General features: G+C 44.8%; 1 protein-coding gene and 1 long non-coding RNA gene across 3 annotated transcripts in view; one reads left to right on the top strand and one right to left on the bottom strand.

Moving 5' to 3' along the window:
• Window positions 1-19,446, bottom strand: part of LOC134352580 (uncharacterized) — a 41,246-nt gene extending 21,800 nt beyond the window's left edge. Inside the window, exon 1 of the long non-coding RNA XR_010019412.1 lies at window positions 19,422-19,446. This is a non-coding gene — a long non-coding RNA (uncharacterized LOC134352580). The remainder of the gene's footprint in view (window positions 1-19,421) is intronic.
• Window positions 1-19,657, top strand: part of LOC134352579 (tyrosine-protein kinase receptor UFO) — a 195,980-nt gene that overhangs the window by 152,081 nt on the left and 24,242 nt on the right. For both annotated transcript variants that reach the window (XM_063059831.1, XM_063059830.1), the window contains 5 exons: window positions 8,383-8,478; window positions 9,525-9,602; window positions 16,145-16,237; window positions 17,679-17,800; window positions 19,495-19,604. In XM_063059831.1, the coding sequence (XP_062915901.1) occupies window positions 8,383-8,478; window positions 9,525-9,602; window positions 16,145-16,237; window positions 17,679-17,800; window positions 19,495-19,604 (499 nt within the window). The remainder of the gene's footprint in view (window positions 1-8,382; window positions 8,479-9,524; window positions 9,603-16,144; window positions 16,238-17,678; window positions 17,801-19,494; window positions 19,605-19,657) is intronic.

The raw sequence follows: 19,657 nt of genomic DNA, 5'->3' as shown, positions 1-19,657 counted from the left end.
TTATTCAGGGACGCCTGGAATGTATTGCCTGGTATGGTGGCAGACGCGATATATTAGAGGCTTTCAAGAGATATTTGGACAGGCACACGGATGTAAGGAAGGTGCAGGGATATGGACATGGTGTAGGTAGCAGGGATTCGTGTTTGGGTGTTTTGGATTTGCTTTTTAGCTGGTTCAACCAACATTGTGGGCTGAATGGCCATTTCCTGTGCTGTACTGTTCTATGCTCTATGTATGTTGCCAGGGTCAGGGATGTTTTGAATTGGGTCTGTGGAATTCCAAAGGGGAAGGGTGAGAAGGTAGAAGACTTGGCAAATACTGGCACCAATGCCATATGTGGGAAAAGAGGAGATCCTGAAGAGAGAATTTAGGGAGCTAGGTACAGAGCTGTAAAGCAGGGCCTCCGGGGTGGTAATCTCTGGATTACTGCCTGTGCTACACACCAGTGAGGGTAAGAACAGGATGACTTGGCAAATGAATGTGTGACTGAGGACAGTGCAGGGGACAGGGGTTCAGATTTATGGATCATTGAGATCTCCTCTGGGAAGCTACGACCTGAACAAAAAGGATGAGTTATACCTGAACGTGAGGGGGATCTGTATCCTTGCTGACAGGGGACGGGAAACTGAGTGACAGGGCTGAGGGCGAGGTGATTGGTATACAGGCAGAGGTGGTGTGTCGTGAGACTGTAAGGAAGGACAGGCAGACGATGGGGCAAATTTGCAGTCAGAGGAATGAGTTACAATGTAACAGGGAACAAAATCAACAAGGGTGAAGGTGTTATTTGAATGCACACTGTATATGGAATAAGGTGGATGATCTTGCAGCACAGTTAGAAATTGGCAGGTGTAATGTCATGGGCATCACTGAGTCGTGGCTGAAAGAAGATCATAGCTAGGAGCTTAACATCCAAGGATACACATTGTAATGAATGGACAGGCAGGTAGGCAAAGGGAGTGGTGTGGCTCTGTTCATAAAAATAAAATAAAATCCTTAGAAGGAGGTGACATAGGATCGGAAGATGTAGAATTGTTGTGGGTAGAGTTAAGAAATTGGAAGGGTGAAATGACCCTGAGTGGAATTATATACAGATACCCAAGTTCTGAAAGGCCTGGATAGAGTGGACATGGAGAAGATGTTTCCATTATTAGAAGGGTATTGGATCCTGGGCCATGGCTTCAAGAATAAAAGGCAACCCTTTGAAACTGAGCTGAGGTGGAATTTGTTCAGCCAGCTGGTAGTGAATGTGTGGAACTTGTTGGTATGGTAGCATATCAGTTAGTGTAACACAATCACCGTGTCAGCAGCCGGCGCTCAGTTCCGCCACTGTGTGTAAGGGGTTTGTATGTTTTCCCCGTGACCATGTCGGTTTCCTATGGGAGTTCCAGTTCCCTCCTCTATTGCAAAGATGTGTGGGTTAGAAGGTTGTTTTGGTTCTGTCTTCACTAAGGAGGACATAAATAATCTTCTGGAAATAGTAAGGGACTGAGGGTCTAGTGAGATGGAGGAACTGAGGGAAATACATGTTAGTAGGGAAGTAGTGTTAGGTAAATCTAAGGGATTAAAGGCAGATAAATCCCCAGGGCCAGATGGTCTGCATCCCAGAGTGCTTAAGCAAGTAGCCCACAAAATAGTGGATGCATTAGTGATAATTTTTCAAAACTCTTTAGATCCTGGACTAGTTCCTGAGAATTGGAGGTTGGCTAATGTAACCCCACTTTTTAAAAAAGGAGGGAGAGAGAAACCAGGGAATTATAGACCGGTTAGCCTAACATCGGTGGTGGGGAAAATGCTAGAGTCAGTTATCAAAGATGTGATAACAGCACATTTGGAAAGCGGTGAAATCATCGGACAAAGTCAGCATGGATTTGTGAAAGGAAAATCATGTCTGACGAATCTCATAGAATTTTTTGAGGACATAACTAGTAGAGTGGATAGGGGAGAACCAGTGGATGTGGTATATTTGGATTTTCAAAAGGCTTTTGAGAAGGTCCCACACAGGAGATTAGTGTGCAAACTTAAAGCACACGGTATTGGGGGTATGGTATTGATGTGGATAGAGAATTGGTTGGCAGACAGGAAGCAAAGAGTGGGAATAAACGGGACCCTTTCAGAATGGCAGGCAGTGACTAGTGGGGTACCGCAAGGCTCAGTGCTGGGACCCCAGTTGTTTACGATATATATTAATGACTTAGAGGGAATTAAATGCAGCATCTCCAAGTTTGCGGATGACACGAAGCTGGGCGGCAGTGTTAGCTGTGAGGAGGATGTTAAGAGGATGCAGGGTGACTTGGATAGGTTAGGTGAGTGGGCAAATTCATGGCAGATGCAGTTTAATGTGGATAAATGTGAGGTTATCCACTTTGGTGGCAAGAACAGGAAAACAGATTACTATCTGAATCGTGGCCGATTAGGAAAAGGGGAGGTGCAACGAGTCCTGGGTGTCATTATACACCAGTCATTGAAAGTGGGCATGCAGGTACAGCAGGCAGTGAAAAAGGCAAATGGTATGCTGGCATTCATAGCAAGAGGATTCAAGTACAGGAGCAGGGAGGTACTACTGCAGTTGTACAAGGCCTTGGTGAGACCACACCTGGAGTATTGTGTGCAGTTTTGGTCCCCTAATCTGAGGAAAGACATTCTTGCCATAGAGGGAGTACAGAGAAGGTTCACCAGATTGATTCCTGGGATGGCGGGACTTTCATATGATGAAAGACTGGATCGACTAGGTTTATACTCGCTGGAATTTAGAAGATTGAGGGGGGATCTTATTGAAATGTATAAAATCCTAAAAGGATTGGACAGGCTAGATGCAGGAAGATTGTTCCCGATGTTGGGGAAGTCCAGAATGAGGGGTCACAGTTTGAGGATAAAGGGGAAGCCTTTTAGGACCGAGATTAGGAAAAACTTCTTCACACAGAGAGTGGTGAATCTGTAGAATTCTCTGCCACAGGAAACAGTTGAGGCCAGTTCATTGGCTATATTTAAGAGGGAGTTAGATATGGCCCTTGTGGCTAAAGGGATCAGGGGGTACGGAGAGAAGGCAGGTACAGGGTTCTGAGTTGGATGATCAGCCATGATCATACCGAATGGCAGTGCAGGCTCGAAGGGCCAATTGGCCTACTCCTGTACCTATTTTCTATATTTCTATGTTATTGGTGACATGGGTATAAGTGGGCTGCATGGGTTTATTGGGCCGCAAGGGCCTGTTGTCATGGTGCATCTCGAAACAAAGTCAAATAAAGGGGGCTGTGGAGGCCAAGTCATTGGTTGTATTGAAGGCAGAGATTACTGTTCTTTGATTAATAAGGGGGTTAATGGTTACTGGGAGAAGACAGGAGAACGGGGTTGAAAATAAACTAACCGTTCGATGGGCCGAATATCTTGATTCAGCTCCCATGTCTTGTGATGTTATGCTGGAGGAACTCGGTGGGTAGGAAGGAACCGTTGTGGTTTTGGGTTGAAACCTTGTCTCACGAGTCCTGATACAGCATTTCAACCTGAAACCTTGACCTTCCTTTCCCTCTCGGTAGATGCTGCTTGCCACGCTGAGTTCCTCCAGCAGATTGGACGTTGCTCCAGATTCCATCTGCAGTCTCTGGTTCCTCTTTGATCTCGTTTCTTGTTCCAGGAGTATGGAGGTGGGGAAAGGGTGGGGTTCAAAGCAATACTAATTTCCTAATTTAGAACGTGGAGGAGTACAGCACCAGATCAGCCCCTTAGCCCATGATGTTACGCCAGACTGAGTTAATGACCTAGTTTCTTCTGTCTGTATGTGGTCTATATCCCTCCATTCTCTCCACGCTCATGTGTAGAACTTTACCATGCAGAGCTCAGGGACTGTGCTGTACTGGTCTGAAACACGCCCGTGCTCTTGAACAGGAGAGAGGAAGAACAAAGGGTCTCGGCCTGAAACGTCGACTGCACCTCTTCCTATAGATGCTGCTTGGCCTGCTGCGTTCACCAGCAACTTTGATGTATGTTGCTTGAATTTCCAGCATCTGCAGAATTCCTGTTGTTTGAGAGGAAGAATTTGGTGGGTGGGGAATCATTAAGCAGTGTTTTCCCCCATTCATGTTAGTCTAATCTCAGCAAGCTAGAAGCATGGTGCCTCTTGTTTTGAGAAGTCAAGTGCGTGGAGCTTGCAAGTAGAGTAGGAATGAATGAGATTAGCACAGGAAACTGAGGTGGGATTGTTTGTTGCCAAACCCAGGCTCTGGCAGGGGAGATTGGCCGAAGTCCAGGAAAATCTAATTCATACAAAGACCTTCCTGCTCAGAGCCAGTGTTCAGTGTGACTGATAATGTTTGATAGAGAAATGAGACGTGGAGCATTTTAACTATTTTGAGTTCTCAGCCCAGCTGCCATTCCAGTGTTAGGGAGTCCCTGGTTAACAATAGGGTTCAGTTCCCGATAACTGTTTGTAATCCAGACTGTCCGTAAGTCAGAAATGAACACAGTGTTTGGCAGAGGATCACAGAAACTGCAGCCAGTTGGTCTCACTGACTCTATGAAGAGTCTACTCAGGGCTCCCAACTCTGCTCGACTGCACACAGTCCCCAGATGTTGAGGCTCAGGGGTAGCCTGGGGTGTGGTGTGGAGGGAGGACCATGGAAATGCCTCCGTTTCACTCAGCAGAAGATGCTTGCAGCCAGCAAACCCCCTTTTGTCCGTCCTGATGATCTCGCAAGCGCATGCCCGTATATACGGGGTGTCATGTCAGATATTTGTAAGCCCCCGGGCACGACCTGCAATTTAAATATTTCATCTCTCAGAGATGTTATGAGTCTTTGAAACTCCTTGTTGGAGGGAAATGTGAGGGACGGCAAAGTCCTTGTCTATACTTCAGGCTGAGGTTGATAGGTTTGTTACCGGGGGAATCGAGGGGAAGGGGAAAGTGCACGAAAAGAGCTTTGGAGGATAGCAGATCATGATTCTAGAATGGCTTTTGCCCTTCCCACTTCTTATCTCCCTGGGTTACTGCTGCATTTTGCCTGACTTTGGCATAGTTTTGTGCTGAAGTTGTCCAGTCTAGCTGGATACCTTCCCACAGGTTTTGTCACATCACTTCCTCCCTCCCATCTCCTGCACAATTGAACACTTGTTCATCCAATTCTATTATTGGCTGCTGCCAGAAGAACAGAGTCAATATTGGGTGTAAACAAGGATGGTGGGATGGTGCATTTTAGACCAGAGAATGGATGGGTCAGGAGTGGAGGAGATGACAAAACTATCAATAGTTTTGAAACGGAGAGCCTTATTAGACTTTTGAATGAACCTCCTGTATGTTAAAGATGAACTCTTGACCTTACATCTACCTCGCTCCTTATTGTCTACCTGCACTGCATTTTCTCTGTAATTGTAACCATTGGTAATTTGTTTTATTATTATTACATGTACCAAGGTACAGTGAAAAAACTTTGGTTTGCATGCCATCCATACAGACCATTCCATCATATCTAGATCATACAAGGGAAAGGCAATAACAGAATGCAGAATTAACTGTTTCAGTTTTACAGAGAAAGTGAAGTTCAGGCAGGCAAGAAGCAAGAGTCGTGATAAGTGAGATTGGAAGGTCAAGTGTTCATCTTTTTGTACAAGAGACTGCTCTAGATCTATTCAAGAATCATATACAGTAACAGATGGATACGAGCTGTCCTTGAGGACACATTTTCCAGCTTTTGTATCCTCTGCCCGATGGGGAGAAGTATGAGTACCTAAGGTGGGAAGGTCTTTGATTATATTGACTGCTTTAGCCAGGCAGAAAGAAGTGTAGTCAGAGTCCGTGGAAGGAAGGCTGGTTTCATTGATTTACATAGCTGTGTCTACTCTCTGCGGTTTCTTGCGGTCATGGCCACACCAAGCCATGATAGATCTGGCTAGGATTCTTTCAGTGCTTGCATCTATTGGAGTTCAAATCTGGCGCCATCCTATAGGGAGTCTCTGCTCGTCCTCCCCGTGGAGTGCATGAATTCTCCCCAGCAGCTCCAGTTTCCTCCCTCAGTCCAAGACATACTGGATAGGCTAATTAGTCATTGAAGGTTGTCCCATAATTAGGTTAGGGTTAACTGGGGTTGTGGGGTTGCTGGTGAAGTGTGGCTCAAAGGGTTGGAAGGGCCAACTCCAAGCCAAAACACTAAGTAAATCAAATCTCTAAAGTTAGTGAGGTTCAAAAGGTAGAACATATTTCTTTAGTCTCCTGTGGAAGCACAGACCTTGGCCATGATGTCTATATGGTTAGACCAGGACAAGATACTGGTGATGTTTACAACATAGTCTGTGTTCTGATACTTCTTTACTACTGAGATGTATTCATGTTGTGAAATAATCTATACCTTGCAAAGCTAAGATTTTCACGATATCTCAGTACATGTGACAATAATAAATCAATATCTAAGATTAAAGGAGGTTAAAGATTAGCTTTATTTGTCACATTTTCATTGAAGCTTCAAAACATACAGTGAAGTGTTTTGACTGCATCAGTGACAACGAAGTCGGAGGATGTGCTAGGGGCAGTCCGTAAGTGTCACCGTGCTTCCGGTGCCAACATAGCACGCCCGTAGTTCACGAGTGGAATGTGGGAGAGGAAACCGGAGCCCCCGGAGATAACCAATGCAGTCACGGGGAGAATGTATAAGCTCCCTGCAGACAGAGGCAGGAACTGAACCCCAATCACTGGCACTATAAGGCACTACACTAATGCCCATGCTACCATGCCATCCAGTCAGTATAGCTGTTGGAGGAGAAGATGTCAGATTGAAAGTGATGAGGAGAATTTTCTTGAAGATGAAAGAATTTTCTTTTGAAGAATTTTCCAGCACAATATGAATGGAATTATATCTTTCAAAAGGAAATTGGCGTGATCTTAAAGGGGAACATTTAAGAGCTGCAGGGGTACAGCAGGCAAAAGGACTGAGATCACATCATCTTGAAAGCACAGGCCGGTTCATCTGTGGTAGAAGAGTCCTCAAGGAAGACCTATCTTCATATTGTCCACAAACTTGGCACAAAGCCATCAATTCTGTCAGCAAAATCATTGACATGTAACATAAAAAGAAGCGGTCCCAACACAGACCCCTGTAGAACACCACTAGTCGCCGGCAGACAACCAGAAAAGGCTCCCTTTGATCCCACTCTTTACCTCCTGTCAATTAGCCACTGCTTTATCCATATTAGAATATTTCCTGTAATAGCATGGGCTTATAGCTTGATAAACAGTCTCATGAGTGTCATCTTGTCAATGGCCTTCTGAAATTCCAAGTACACAACATCAACCATTTTTCCTTTGTCTATCCTGCTTGTTATTTCTTTGATGAATTCCAACAAGTTTGTCAGGCAAGATTTTCCCTTGTGCAGAACACATCAAACACATAATTTTCTGCAATATCTACCATCTTTTAGGGGTCCAACCACCAAACACATCTTTACCTACCCCACTCTACTCTTCACTTTCTGCAAGGTTCGCTGCTCCGTGATTCTCTGGTGCTGTACCAGGCTATGAAGCAATCAGTTAGGATACTTCCAACAGTGCACCCACAGAAGTTTTGCTCAGAGTATTTGTCTCTAACTTCTAGGTCAGAGAACATGTCTTATGAACAAGCTCGGACTTTTTCTCTTCATAGCAGAGGATGAGAGGCAACTTGATAGCTATGTATAAGATGATAAAAGGAATAGATAGAATTTAAGGTGAATGGAGGAAGGTTTAAGGTTTATCATTTAAGGTGAGCGGAGGAGTTTTCGGGGGGGGGAGATCAGAAGTAGGTTTTTTACGTAGAGTCGTGGGTGACTGGAATATACTGCCAGAGGTTGTGGTGGAGTTTGATAAAATAGGGACATTTAAACGACTCTTAGATAGGCACATAGATGAAAGAAAATGGAGGATTATGGGCTATGTAGGTGGGAATGGATGGATCGGTCATAAATTAGTTTAAAAGTTCAGCATATAGTTGTGGCCAAGGTGATTAGAGATGTAAAGCTTAACTTTACTATTCACATGTAGATCGACATATCCAGTGGAATCTATCATCTGTGTCTATATACCCACAACTGACTTACCTTTATTAACCCCTACAGCTCTGGAGTGTGGGGAGGAAACCCGTGTGGGCGTGGTGAGAATGTACAAACTCCTTACAGAGAGCAGTAAGAATTGAACTAGGATAGCTGGCACAGAAACTGCTACACTATTGTGCTGCCCTGTATTGTGCTGTAATGCTCTATGTTCTGGGTGATGAATTAATAGTGATTCTGCTCCTCATAAGGATATTTAGTCTTTATCACGGGTGTTAGGGTGAACAGATCAGCTCTGACTGGTCGACGGTGACACCATTAACCTTTGATGTTTGACCTTTGACTCCACCTCTTCCCCCACCCTTGCTGCTGCAGTGAACACTCTGGGAATCAGCGATGACCTCAAGGAGAAGCTCCAAGATGTGATGATTGACCGCCACAAGTTGGCCCTGGGCAAGACCCTGGGTGAAGGTAAGTGTGGGTATCAGGGTGACAGAGGGCTGTTACTCACTGAGGGGGATCCAATAACCTGATGCATGTGCTCGTTGTCCTGGCCATGGGTGATAGCCATCTGCCATATATTCATGTCTGTCATGTCTGACACTAACTGGTAACATTGATCTGCTTTCACCAAACAGACCTCGAGGCTTACAGCCAACAGGTCATTAACCAGACAGAGGTGCGAGCTGGCATACATGAGTGAGTACTAGACAGAGTGGAAATGGGGAGGATGTTTCCAATAGCAGGAGCATCTAGGACCAGAATGGAAAGAACTATAGGACAGAGTTAAGGATGAACTTCTTTGGCTAGAAGATGGTGATTCTTTGGAACTCGTTATCACAGATGGTTGTGGAGGCCAAGTGATTGGGTATATTGAAGTGGAGGCTGATAGTTTCTTAGTAAAGGTGTGAAGGGTTATAGGGAGAAGACAGGAGAACAGGGTTGAGGAGGATAATAAATCAGCTATGATAAATGGTAGAGTAGGTTCTATGGGCTGAATAGCCTAATTCTGCGCCTCCTCCTTATGTTCTTGTGCGTAGACCCTGATGTTCCTGTGGCTCCCTCCAGAAGCTATGTCATCCACAACCAGAGGGTAGGGTTGGGTGAGGATTGGAATGTTGGGACTGGGTAAGGACTGGAGGTGGTGAAGTCAGAGTTCACAGTGAGGTTTGGGGGTCAGGATTAGGGTTGATATTGGGACAGGCACAGAGCCGGCCACAGGGGGTCCAAATTTGGAAGGCAGGAAGTTTTGGGCACTGGAGTTTTGAAGTCTGGAGATCCTGGACTCAGACTGCTGAGGAGCAGGGCTGTTGCTGAAACCTCGAGCTGAGTTTAGGAGTGGAAGGGACGCATTCATCCCTTTGCATCCGTTCCAGTGAAGTTGGCTAATCTTTTCCTCAAGTCCGTCAGAGCGAGGCTGAAATGAGAGTGATGGACGAGTTACTGATAGAATATCTTGCCTTGTCACTGTTGGCGTCGATGGCCACTTCACACTAATTTTCCTTTTCTTTATCCAGGGGAGTTTGGTTCAGTAATGGAAGGGCAATTAAACCAAGATGATTATTTTCTCAAGGTGGCTGTGAAGACAATGAAAAGTAAGTTTGACACACTTCGGTTTTGTTCTCAACAGGGTCTTCTGACTGAGCATGTGACATTAGAGCAAAAGACAAGCTGTGGAGAGGCATCATTTTAAAGGGATGGAGGAAAGTATATGGGGATGTCAGAGACAGGTTTTTTTACACAGAGAGTGGTAGGTGTGTGGGACACCCTGCCAGGGGTGATAACAGCATTTATAATAAAATTGGTAAAACATATCTATTACCTAAAGGAGAAATCACAAATGAACCATCAAAATATCATCCTATTACTGTTTATAAACCATATTTAAAATTGTCACATCATGCATTTTACAACTAATCAGCACTTGCATAGATAAGCCCAATGCACTTACAAAAGAGCAGAGAGGGTGCCATAAGGGTATGAAAAGATATAAGGAGCAACTGATAGTAAGTTCTGTAACTCTCACGCTTAGGCGAGGTAAATTGTCTTGAAGTTTAGACTCTATTAAGGGGCATGTCCTACCGGGGCGGGGGGGTGCGGGTGCACACAGTGACTGAGTCTGGTGCCATGGCTGAGAAGAGCAGAGAGGTGAAGTAGGAGATTCCTCAGTCAGAGGAACAGAGATGAGGTTCTGTGGGCGTGATAGAGACACCCAGATGGTATGTTGTCTCCCTGGTGCCAGGATCAGGGATGTCTCAAATTGGCTCCATGACATTCTCTTTTTTTCTTTTGGCTTGTGCCTGCGTGCCTGCGAGTCTGTGCGTGTGTGTCTGCGTGTGTGTGCGTGCGTCTGTGATGATGTCTTTTTCGTGGCTTTTGCAAGGCGTGGAGCGAGGGAGAGAGACTGTGTGGCGAGCCACTCCTCACACAGACATTTCCACTCCTCACACAGACATTTTCACAGTATTTTTCCCTTTATTTGACGAGGTCGAGTTGCGATCTCGACACTCAACCCAGCACGGATGGAAAGCGTACTCGGGAGCGGACCCGACTGGTTTTGAACCCGGGAACCTCCGCTCCTGGGTCCGGCGCCGATGTCATTGCGCCCCCAGCCGGCCCGGGTCCATGACATTCTCAAAGACAAGGATGAGTACCCAGAAATTTTGGTACATATTGGCACCAATGACACAGGTAGACAAGGTGAGGAGGTCCTGAAGAGAGATTTTAGGGAGCTAGGTCGAAAGGTGAAAAACAGGACCTCCAGGGTAGTAATCTCTGGATTGTTGCCTGTGCCACATGCAGCTGAGGGTAAGAATAGGATGATTTGGCAGGTGAATGTGTGGCTGAGCAGCTGGTGTAAGGGGCAGGGTTCAGACTTATGGATCATTGGGATGAAGGTATGACCTGTAAAAAAGGGATGGGATACACCAGAATCGGAGGGGTCCAATATCCTTGTGGCTAGATTGGCTAGAGTTGTTCGTGTAGGTTTAAGCTAATTTGGCAGGAGGATGGGAACTGGAGTGGTAGTGCTGAATGTGAGGTAGTTGGTTTATAAACAGAAGCAATGCTGAATTGAAAATTGAAAAGGGTGCGTATAGGACTGAGGTTTTATATTTGAATGTGTGCAGTATACAGAATAGGGTCGATGAACTTATAGCACAGTTATAGACTGGTAAGTATGATGTTGTAGGCATCAGTGGATCATAGCTGAGAGAAGATTATAGCTGGGAGCTTAATGTACAAGGGTACACGTTGTAATGAAAGACAGGCAGCAAGGCTGAAGGAGTGTCATTGCTCTATTGGTAAAAAACGAAATTAAATCATTAGAGAGAGGTGACATAGGGTCGGAAGGTGTTGAATTATTCTGGATAGAGCAAAGTAAAAATAGCATGATGGTAGTTATATACAGACCCCCAAACAGTAGTCAGGATGTGGTCTACAAATTACAATGGGAGGTAGAAAATGCATGTCAAAAGGGCAGTATTACAAAGGTCATGGGAGATTTCAATATGCAGATAGATTGGGAAAATCAGGTTGGTGCTGGATACCTGGAGGGGGATGTCTAGAATGCCTTCAAGATGGCTTTTTAGAGCAGTTCATGGTTGAGCCCACTAGGGAATCAGCTATTCTGGACTCAGTATTGTGCAATGAACCAGAATTAATTAGGGACCTCAAGGTAAAGTAACCGTTAGGGGAAGGTGATCATAAGATGATCAAATTCACCCTGAAATTTGTGAAAGAGAAGCTAAGGTCATGTGTATCAGCATTACAGTGGAGTAAAGGGAATTACAGAGGCATGAGAGAGGAGATGGCCAGAATAATTGGAAAAGAACACTAGCAGGGATGATGGCAGAGCAACAATGGCTGGAATTTCCGGAAGCAATTCGGAAGGCACAGGATATATACATTCAAAGAGGAAGAATTATTTTTTGGTTGGCTGCTGGTGACTAGTGTTGTTCCACAGGAGTCTATGTTGAGACCAATTCTTTTTATGTTATATGCCAATGATTTGGATGACAGAGTTGATGGCTTTGTTGCAGTTTGCAGATGGTACAGAGATAGGTGGAGGGGCAGGTAGTTTTGTGGAGGTAGAGAGGCTACAGAAGGTCTTAGACAGATTAGAAGAACGGGCAAAGAAATGGCAGATAGAATACTGTGTCCAGAAGTGTACGGTCACGCACTTTGGTAGAAGAAATGAAAGGGTTGACTATTTTCTAAATGGACAGAAGATACAAAAATATGAAGCACAAAGGGACTTGGGAGTCCTTGAGCAGGATTCCCTAAAGGTTAATGTGCAGGTTGGGTCTGCGGTGAAGAAGGCAGATGCGATGTTTGCATTTTCATTTCAAGAGGACTAGAATATAAAAGTAAGGATGTAACGTTGAGACTTTATAAAGCTCTGGTGAGGTTTCACTTGGAGTATTGTGAGCAGTTTTTGGCCCCTTATCTTAGACAGGATGTGCTGAAACTGGAGAGGGTTCAGTAGAGGCTCATGAAAATGATTCTAGGATTTAGTGGCTTTTACATAAAGAGCGTTTGATGGCTCTGGGCCTGTATTCACAGGAATTTCGAAAAATGAAGGGTGACTTCATTGAAACCTATCAAATGGTGAATGGCCTTGATCGAGTGGATGTGGAGAGGATGTTTCCTATGGTGGGAAAGTTTAAGACCAGAGGATACAGCTTCAGAATAAAGGGGCATCCTTTTAGAATGGAGATGAGGAGGAATTTCTTCAGCCTGTGAATGGTGAATCTGTGGAATTCTTTGCCACAGGCAGCCGTGGAGGCCAAGTCTTTATGTATGTTTAAGGCTAAGGTTGGTAGATCCTTGATTGGTCAGGGCAAAAAGGGATACCAGGGTGGGGGGTAGGGAGGCAGGAGATGGAGCTGAATAGAAAATGGATCAGCCGTGATAAAGTGGTGGAGCAAACTGATGGGCCAAATGGCCTGATTCTGCTCCTATATCTTATGGTCTTAAGATCTGAAATCAAGCTCAGTGGAAATCTTTCATGCTAGCAAAATCATTTTGATTCTGTTCTACACTAATGATTAATAGAAGCTTGTAATATAAATGAACGACACCCATTACTTGTGAAATTCCTGCAACATCTGATGAAGCATTGGTATACTGTAATGACCCTATTGATTAATAACCAAAAAGTAACAACCACCATTATCAAAACAAACCGAGGCATTTTCCAAGGCAACTTTCTAAGCCCACTATGGTTTTGTCCAGCTTTAAACACACTCTAATTCACTGAAATGAACAAAGATATGGTATCTAATCGGAGACAACCAAACAAACTATACATCGACACACATTCTATACATGGACGATCAGTAATGCTAAAGCAATTAAATGAAATAGAAGAGCTATTTTCAAATGATATAAACATGAACTTCAAATTAGATGAGTACTGAACATTAAACACAGAAAGGTGCCTTAGAGCGAGTAGAATACCAGACAGAGCAGCAGGGTACAATACGACTGACTGATGAATATGAAATGTGGAAGTATCCGAGATATCAACAAGCAAAAAAATACATCATAGTATGATAAAGGGAAAAAAATTGACAGAATTTACTTCAAGACTTAAGAAAATCTGTCAGATTTGAACAGAAGTGAACAGTAAAAATGTAACAAAGACAATAAAGACTTTCACTTTACCTATATTAATGTATTCCTTTGGCATAAGACATTAGTTTACAAAGAAAAATAAGAACAGAAATGACAAATTTCAGGAAACATTATGTACACTCAAACGCACTTAGAGTAACACTACCTGGGACCAAAGGGGGAAGAGGAATAACAGATAATAAAAATATACACAATAGCCAAATAAAATTTCTAAGGATATATTTTCATCAGCACTCCATGTGAACGTATGCATTTCTGATAAGAATTATACACCGCTAAATTTAAATGAAAATACAACCCTGAAAAATGAAGAAATTATCACTATTGAATTTGAATTTGACTTTATTTCTTACATCCTTCACATAATGAGGAGTAAATAACTTTATGTTACGTCTCCGTCTGAATGTGCAATGTGCAATTTATAGTAATTTATAATAAATAGTATGTACAACAGGACAGTCAATATAACATAGAAATACAATTATATCAGCGTGAACTAATCAGTCTGATGGCCTGGTCGAAGAAGCTGTCCTGGAGCCTGTTGGTCCTGGCTTTTATGCTGCGCTACCATTTCCCGGATGGTAATAGCTAGAAAAGTTTGTGGTCGGGGTGACTCGGGTTCCCAATGATCCTTCCGGCCCTTGTTACATAGCTGTCTCTGTAAATGTCCTGAATCATAGGAAGTTCACAACTACAGATGTGCTGGGCTGTCCAGACCACTCTCTGCAGAGTCCTGTGATTGAGGGAATTACAGTTCCCATACCAGGCAGTGATGCAGCTCTCAATTGAAGAAAAAGTGAACCAACGGAAGAGCATAACTCTCCATGGAAGACATCCCCGTGATCTGGGCAGACTAGATGTCGACAAGGAAGCATCAAAAGCATGGTTAAGAGTTGGAGATCTCTTCCCAGAAACAGGAGGGTTCCTTGTGTCAATACAGGACCAGGTGGTTGACACAAAAAATGATCAGAAATACATAATAAAAGACCAACAAATCCAATGCAGAAAATGCCAAGAGAAACCAGAAACAACCCAACACAGTACAGGATCCTGAAACAGGTTAACTAATCTGATTAATTACACAGGCACAGGAAGTGGCAAACATCATTCACCAAAATCTTGCTTTAAAATACAAAATCATAAAAGAAACCATACCTTACCATAAATACAAGTCTGATCCAGTGTTAGAGTCCGAATCCCACAAATTATATTATGACCAATCTGATATTACAGCTAAGACAATCCATAATAATCATCTGAATATAATAATACAGGATAAGCATGCAAGAACAACTTATTTAATAGATATAACCATTCCAAACACACATAACTTACCAAAATCAATAAGTAAAAACACAAGAAATATGCTGAATGAAAAGAGGAAATTGAAAGACTTTGGAACATGAATAAGGTATATATTGTCCCAATCGTAATATCTACAACTGGAATCATCCCAAAGGCACTACACAATAGTATTAAACAATTAGGGCTATACAGCAATATTTATGTAAATCTTCTGAAAGCCACAATACTATACACCACTAGAACAGTTTGAAAGTTCCTGGTAATTGAGAGATGTGTATGCTTGGCTATGCCCATACCTCAGGTTTTCCCAGCTCGAGCTGAGAAAAAATAAATAAAAATAATAATAATAATAATAACTTTTTTATAAAGCACTTTTCACACAGATGATGTGGTTCTAAGTGCTTTACAATGGGATAAAGTGCAAACATGAAAATAAAAGGCTAAAATTTTAGGGTTTAGTTAAAAGCGAGGTTAAGTAAGTTGTTTTTGAGCTGGCGTTAAAAAGTGTCAACTGAGTCTTCATCCATTTTTGTTTTAGATATTGAATTCCACAGTTTAGGAGCTTGGTTCATAAAAATATGAGCTACCAATTTTCTTTTCAGGGAGATTGTTTTGATTTAAGAGACACAGGCAGATACATTAGGGGCATTTAAGAAACTCTTTGATAGGCACATAGATGATACAAAAATGGAGAGTTGTGTAAGAAGGTAGGGATTAGACTGTGTTAAAAGGTTGGCATTACATCGTGGGCTGAAGGGCCTGTACTGTGTTGTAATGTTCAATATTCTAACTCAATGGGTTAGACAATATATGTCGAGGGAAACAGCCAGTCGATGTTTTGAGTTGAGACCCTTCATTAAATATCCTCCATGTATTCTCACCTGCTGATCACTAGTTGAACTTCCAATATTTCTTCGACATGGGGAGAGGCGGCTATGGAATGGGTGGGGATGTAATGTGGCTGTGGGGAGAGAGACATTGATTGTTGACAGGACAAAGTTCAGAGAAGGGTGAGGACTGATCCTGACCTTCTTAACCCCTCCCTCATCTCTGCTACGCTGACGGCCTTTGCACTGAGGTCTTGCAGAACAACCCCCTCTGTGGTTGACTCCCTCCCTCCTGTGTTAACCTCTTGCGGGCAGAAGCCCTCCTGCTTTGACCTCTCACGGGCTGACCTCTGCTTCACTGTCCACAGTTGCGATCTGTACCCGGACGGAGATGGAAGACTTCCTCCGCGAGGCCGTCTGCATGAAAGAGTTTGACCATCCCAACGTCATGCGTCTGCTAGGTAAAGACCACCTCATGTGATTTGCTTTAACAAACTGGTGGTGTGGACCCTGCTCCTGTGGCCAGTCTGGTCCACCATGCAGTCAAAGGGTACGGGGAGAAGGCAGGGGAGTGGGGATGACTGGAAGAATTGAATCAGCCCATGATTGAATGGCAGAGCAGACTCGATGGGCTGAATAGCCTACTTCTGCTCCTGTCTTATGGTCTTATAGTCATGGCAAGGACTTAGCCCGGTGTCCCCAAACTTGTGTTGCATTTTGTCAGACCCCCTCCCCCTCCTTTGATGGCATGGGTGGGGATGAGTGTGGGGCAGTTCCCTCCTGGGACCCATTCAACTGATACCACACCCACCTCCATTACACACTCCGATCCCTTTGGAACCCTCCCCCGGCTGACCTCCCAAAGGTGGCCGTTCTCAGAAGGAACATCTTGGGGCTGATGTATCCGACATTGTCCACTTTGTGCGTTGACACCCCCTCCCCACGTGGCTGACTGCTCTCTCGTTATGGTTTGTGTCAGGGCTTCAGAGCTTACTTTGTCAGGGTTAACCTCAGTGTTGATGTCGGTGACCTGACTGGGTTAACCTCAGGGTCGATGTTGGGGACACTTCAGGGTTAACCTCAGGGTCGATGTTGGGGACACTTCAGGGTTAACCTCAGGGTCGATGTTGGGGGTACACCTGGGTTAACCTCAGTGTTGTTGTTGGTTACCCGACTGGGTTAAACTCAGGGTCGATGCTGGTGACCTGTCTAAGGTTGGGACCGATCAGAAGATGGAGGTGTTAGAAGATAAATGGACCAAAGGTAATTGGTCTCAGCTGCAGGAGATCTCACCCCACTTTTTTCCACCTCCCAGTGACATGCAGGTCCGTGGGTTAACTGGCCCTGGTGTGTGGGTGTGTGGTAGAATCCTGGGGGAAGATGTTGGGAATGTGGATAGAATAGAATGGGGTCGACATGGACTCGATGGGCCAGAGGGCCTGTTTCTGATTGTGTGACTCTGAGATCGACACATTTCCCTAGGGTTGGCTCACCTCCACTGAGGTCACCAGCACAGTGTTCCAGTAAATCAAAGCCGCTGCCTCTCAGAGATGTGGGTTCGGTCCTGACCTCCAGCACTGTCTGAGTGGAATTTGCATGTACTCCCTGTGATTGTGGGGTTCCCCTCACCCCTTCCCCCTGATGCTCCAATACTGTGTGGAGTTTGCACGTACTCTCTGTGACATCCCCAACCCCACCATGCTCTGGGTTCCTCGCACATCCTAGATGTCATATGGGTTGGAGGGGTTTCGAGTTCATTGTGAATTGCCCCCAGGTCATGGATAAGAGGTGGAATCTGAGGAGCGTTGATGGGGGAATATACTGTGTGTAAATGGGTGGGTAATGGGACAGCACAGATTTGATGGGCTGAAGTGCCTGATGTATCTTTCACTCTGTGCGCAGGGGTGTGTCTGCAGAGCCATGAGAATGAAGGCTTTCCCTCCCCGGTGGTCATCCTGCCCTTCATGAAACACGGAGACCTGCACAGTTTCCTGCTGTACTCTCGGCTGGGGGAAAACCCTCTGGTAAGAGCCCGTCTCCCTCTGTCGGCTGGGCTGTCCGGGGGAAGCCTGACCCCACCTGTACCTCCTCCCCCTCCTGCTCTCAGCTTACCCCAGTCAGCCTCCAGCAGCACCTGTAATGACATCATGAGGTAGCGCAAGGCGCTTTGTGAATGCAGTGTACAATCTGCTAGAAGAACTCAGTGAATCAAACAGTATCTGCAGCAAGCTGAAGGAATTGTCAGCATTTTGAATTGAAACTCAGGGTGTCAATACAAAATCTCAACGATTCTTCCCCCCTGCCACCCCCCGTTCGACTCACTGAGTTCTCCCAGCAGATTGTCTTGCCCCAGACCCACCGTCTGCTGTCTCTTGTGTCCCTAGTCCAAGATCCCTTCAGCCTCCCCAGTCAGTGTCACCACCTGCTGTGTCATTCAGTATCTCTCTCTGACAGTCCCTTTGTCCTCTGCACAATATTCTCGACTTTTCAAATTGAGCCTTCAACTAGAAGCGTTAACTGATTCTCCCTCCACAGAAGCTGCCTGGGCTGCTGAGTGTCTCCAGCATTTTCTGCTTTTATTTCAGCTCTCCTACATCTGTGGGTTTTTATTTGCCATTCGGCAGGTGGGGAGAGAAGTGACCTGTTGCATGGAGCTTGCTGGTGTTCGTACAGTTACCTGCAGAGGGCAGGTGTGAACAAGCTTGCTCATTCCCCTTCAGTTTTATACTGTTGTTGATCTCAAAGAACAGCAGATTTGTATTTCTGTGACACATCAGTGATAATAACAGGGGGCAATTCACAGTGGAGGCAAGAGTGACCTTCAATATAACCTGTTTTGACTGAATGTCACTCCCGTAACTCCTGGACTGTTGAACAGAGAGCAAAAGATGCTGAAAGATAGGAACAAAATGTACTCGAGATACTCATCAGGTCAGGCAGCATCCGTGGAGAGAAGAACGGAGCTAATGCTTCAGGTTGGAGTGTCCTAATATCCACAGATGCTGTCTGACCTGCTTTGAGTGTTTCTATGTTAAGGTTCTGAAACCTGGGGGAATCTGGAGGCAGAGGTATGGGATAACCTACAGGATTATTTCTGTTTTCCACAAATGCTGTTGGACCCGCTGAAAAACACTAATCTCAGGGTTGTAATATGGTGACATATTTGTACTTCAATAATAAATTTGCTTTCAGTTGAACTGAGTTCCTCCAGCAATTTCTGTTTTGGTCCCATTAGTTAGAAGCAGGCAGAGCATGGAGCAGCTGTGCCCTCTGCTGTCCACTCTGCTACACTGCAGTTGCAAACACCACGTAGAACAGGCAAGTTCTGTCTCACCACCTTCTTAAACCTTCTTCCTTCATCTCTCCCCCCCTGCAGACACGATTCCCCATTTGCAAACCTCTCCCCACAAGTACACCCCAACACACAGACACACACACTTGGACACATACATAATTATACATATCCACACACACATATATACACATCGACACACACAACCACACAATATACACACACATGCAAACGCACACACAACTATGCACTCACAAACACACGCACACACACAAACACACACACAGACGCGCAGACACTGAGGGAGCGTTGTTTCACAGTTCCTCAGTATGTGATACAATATACCAATTTACCTGTCTCTCTGACTCAGTGCCTCCCATACCTTGGCCTCCTCATGCGATGCTGATGATGTGCTTTCCCTTGCAGTACCTCCCGATGCAGACCCTGGTGAAGTTCATGGTGGACGTTGCCCGGGGGATGGAGTACCTCAGCAACAAGAACTTCATCCACAGGGACCTGGCTGCTCGTAACTGCATGTGAGTTGGGGTGGGATCTGCTCTGCACTCTGCTGCCCACTGAGTCCCTCTCA

Source organism: Mobula hypostoma, chromosome 10 (assembly GCF_963921235.1).
Source record: "Mobula hypostoma chromosome 10, sMobHyp1.1, whole genome shotgun sequence".
NCBI lineage: Eukaryota > Metazoa > Chordata > Chondrichthyes > Myliobatiformes > Myliobatidae > Mobula > Mobula hypostoma.
Note: the sequence above shows the minus strand (reverse complement) of the source record. Positions and strands in the feature narration are given on the sequence as shown.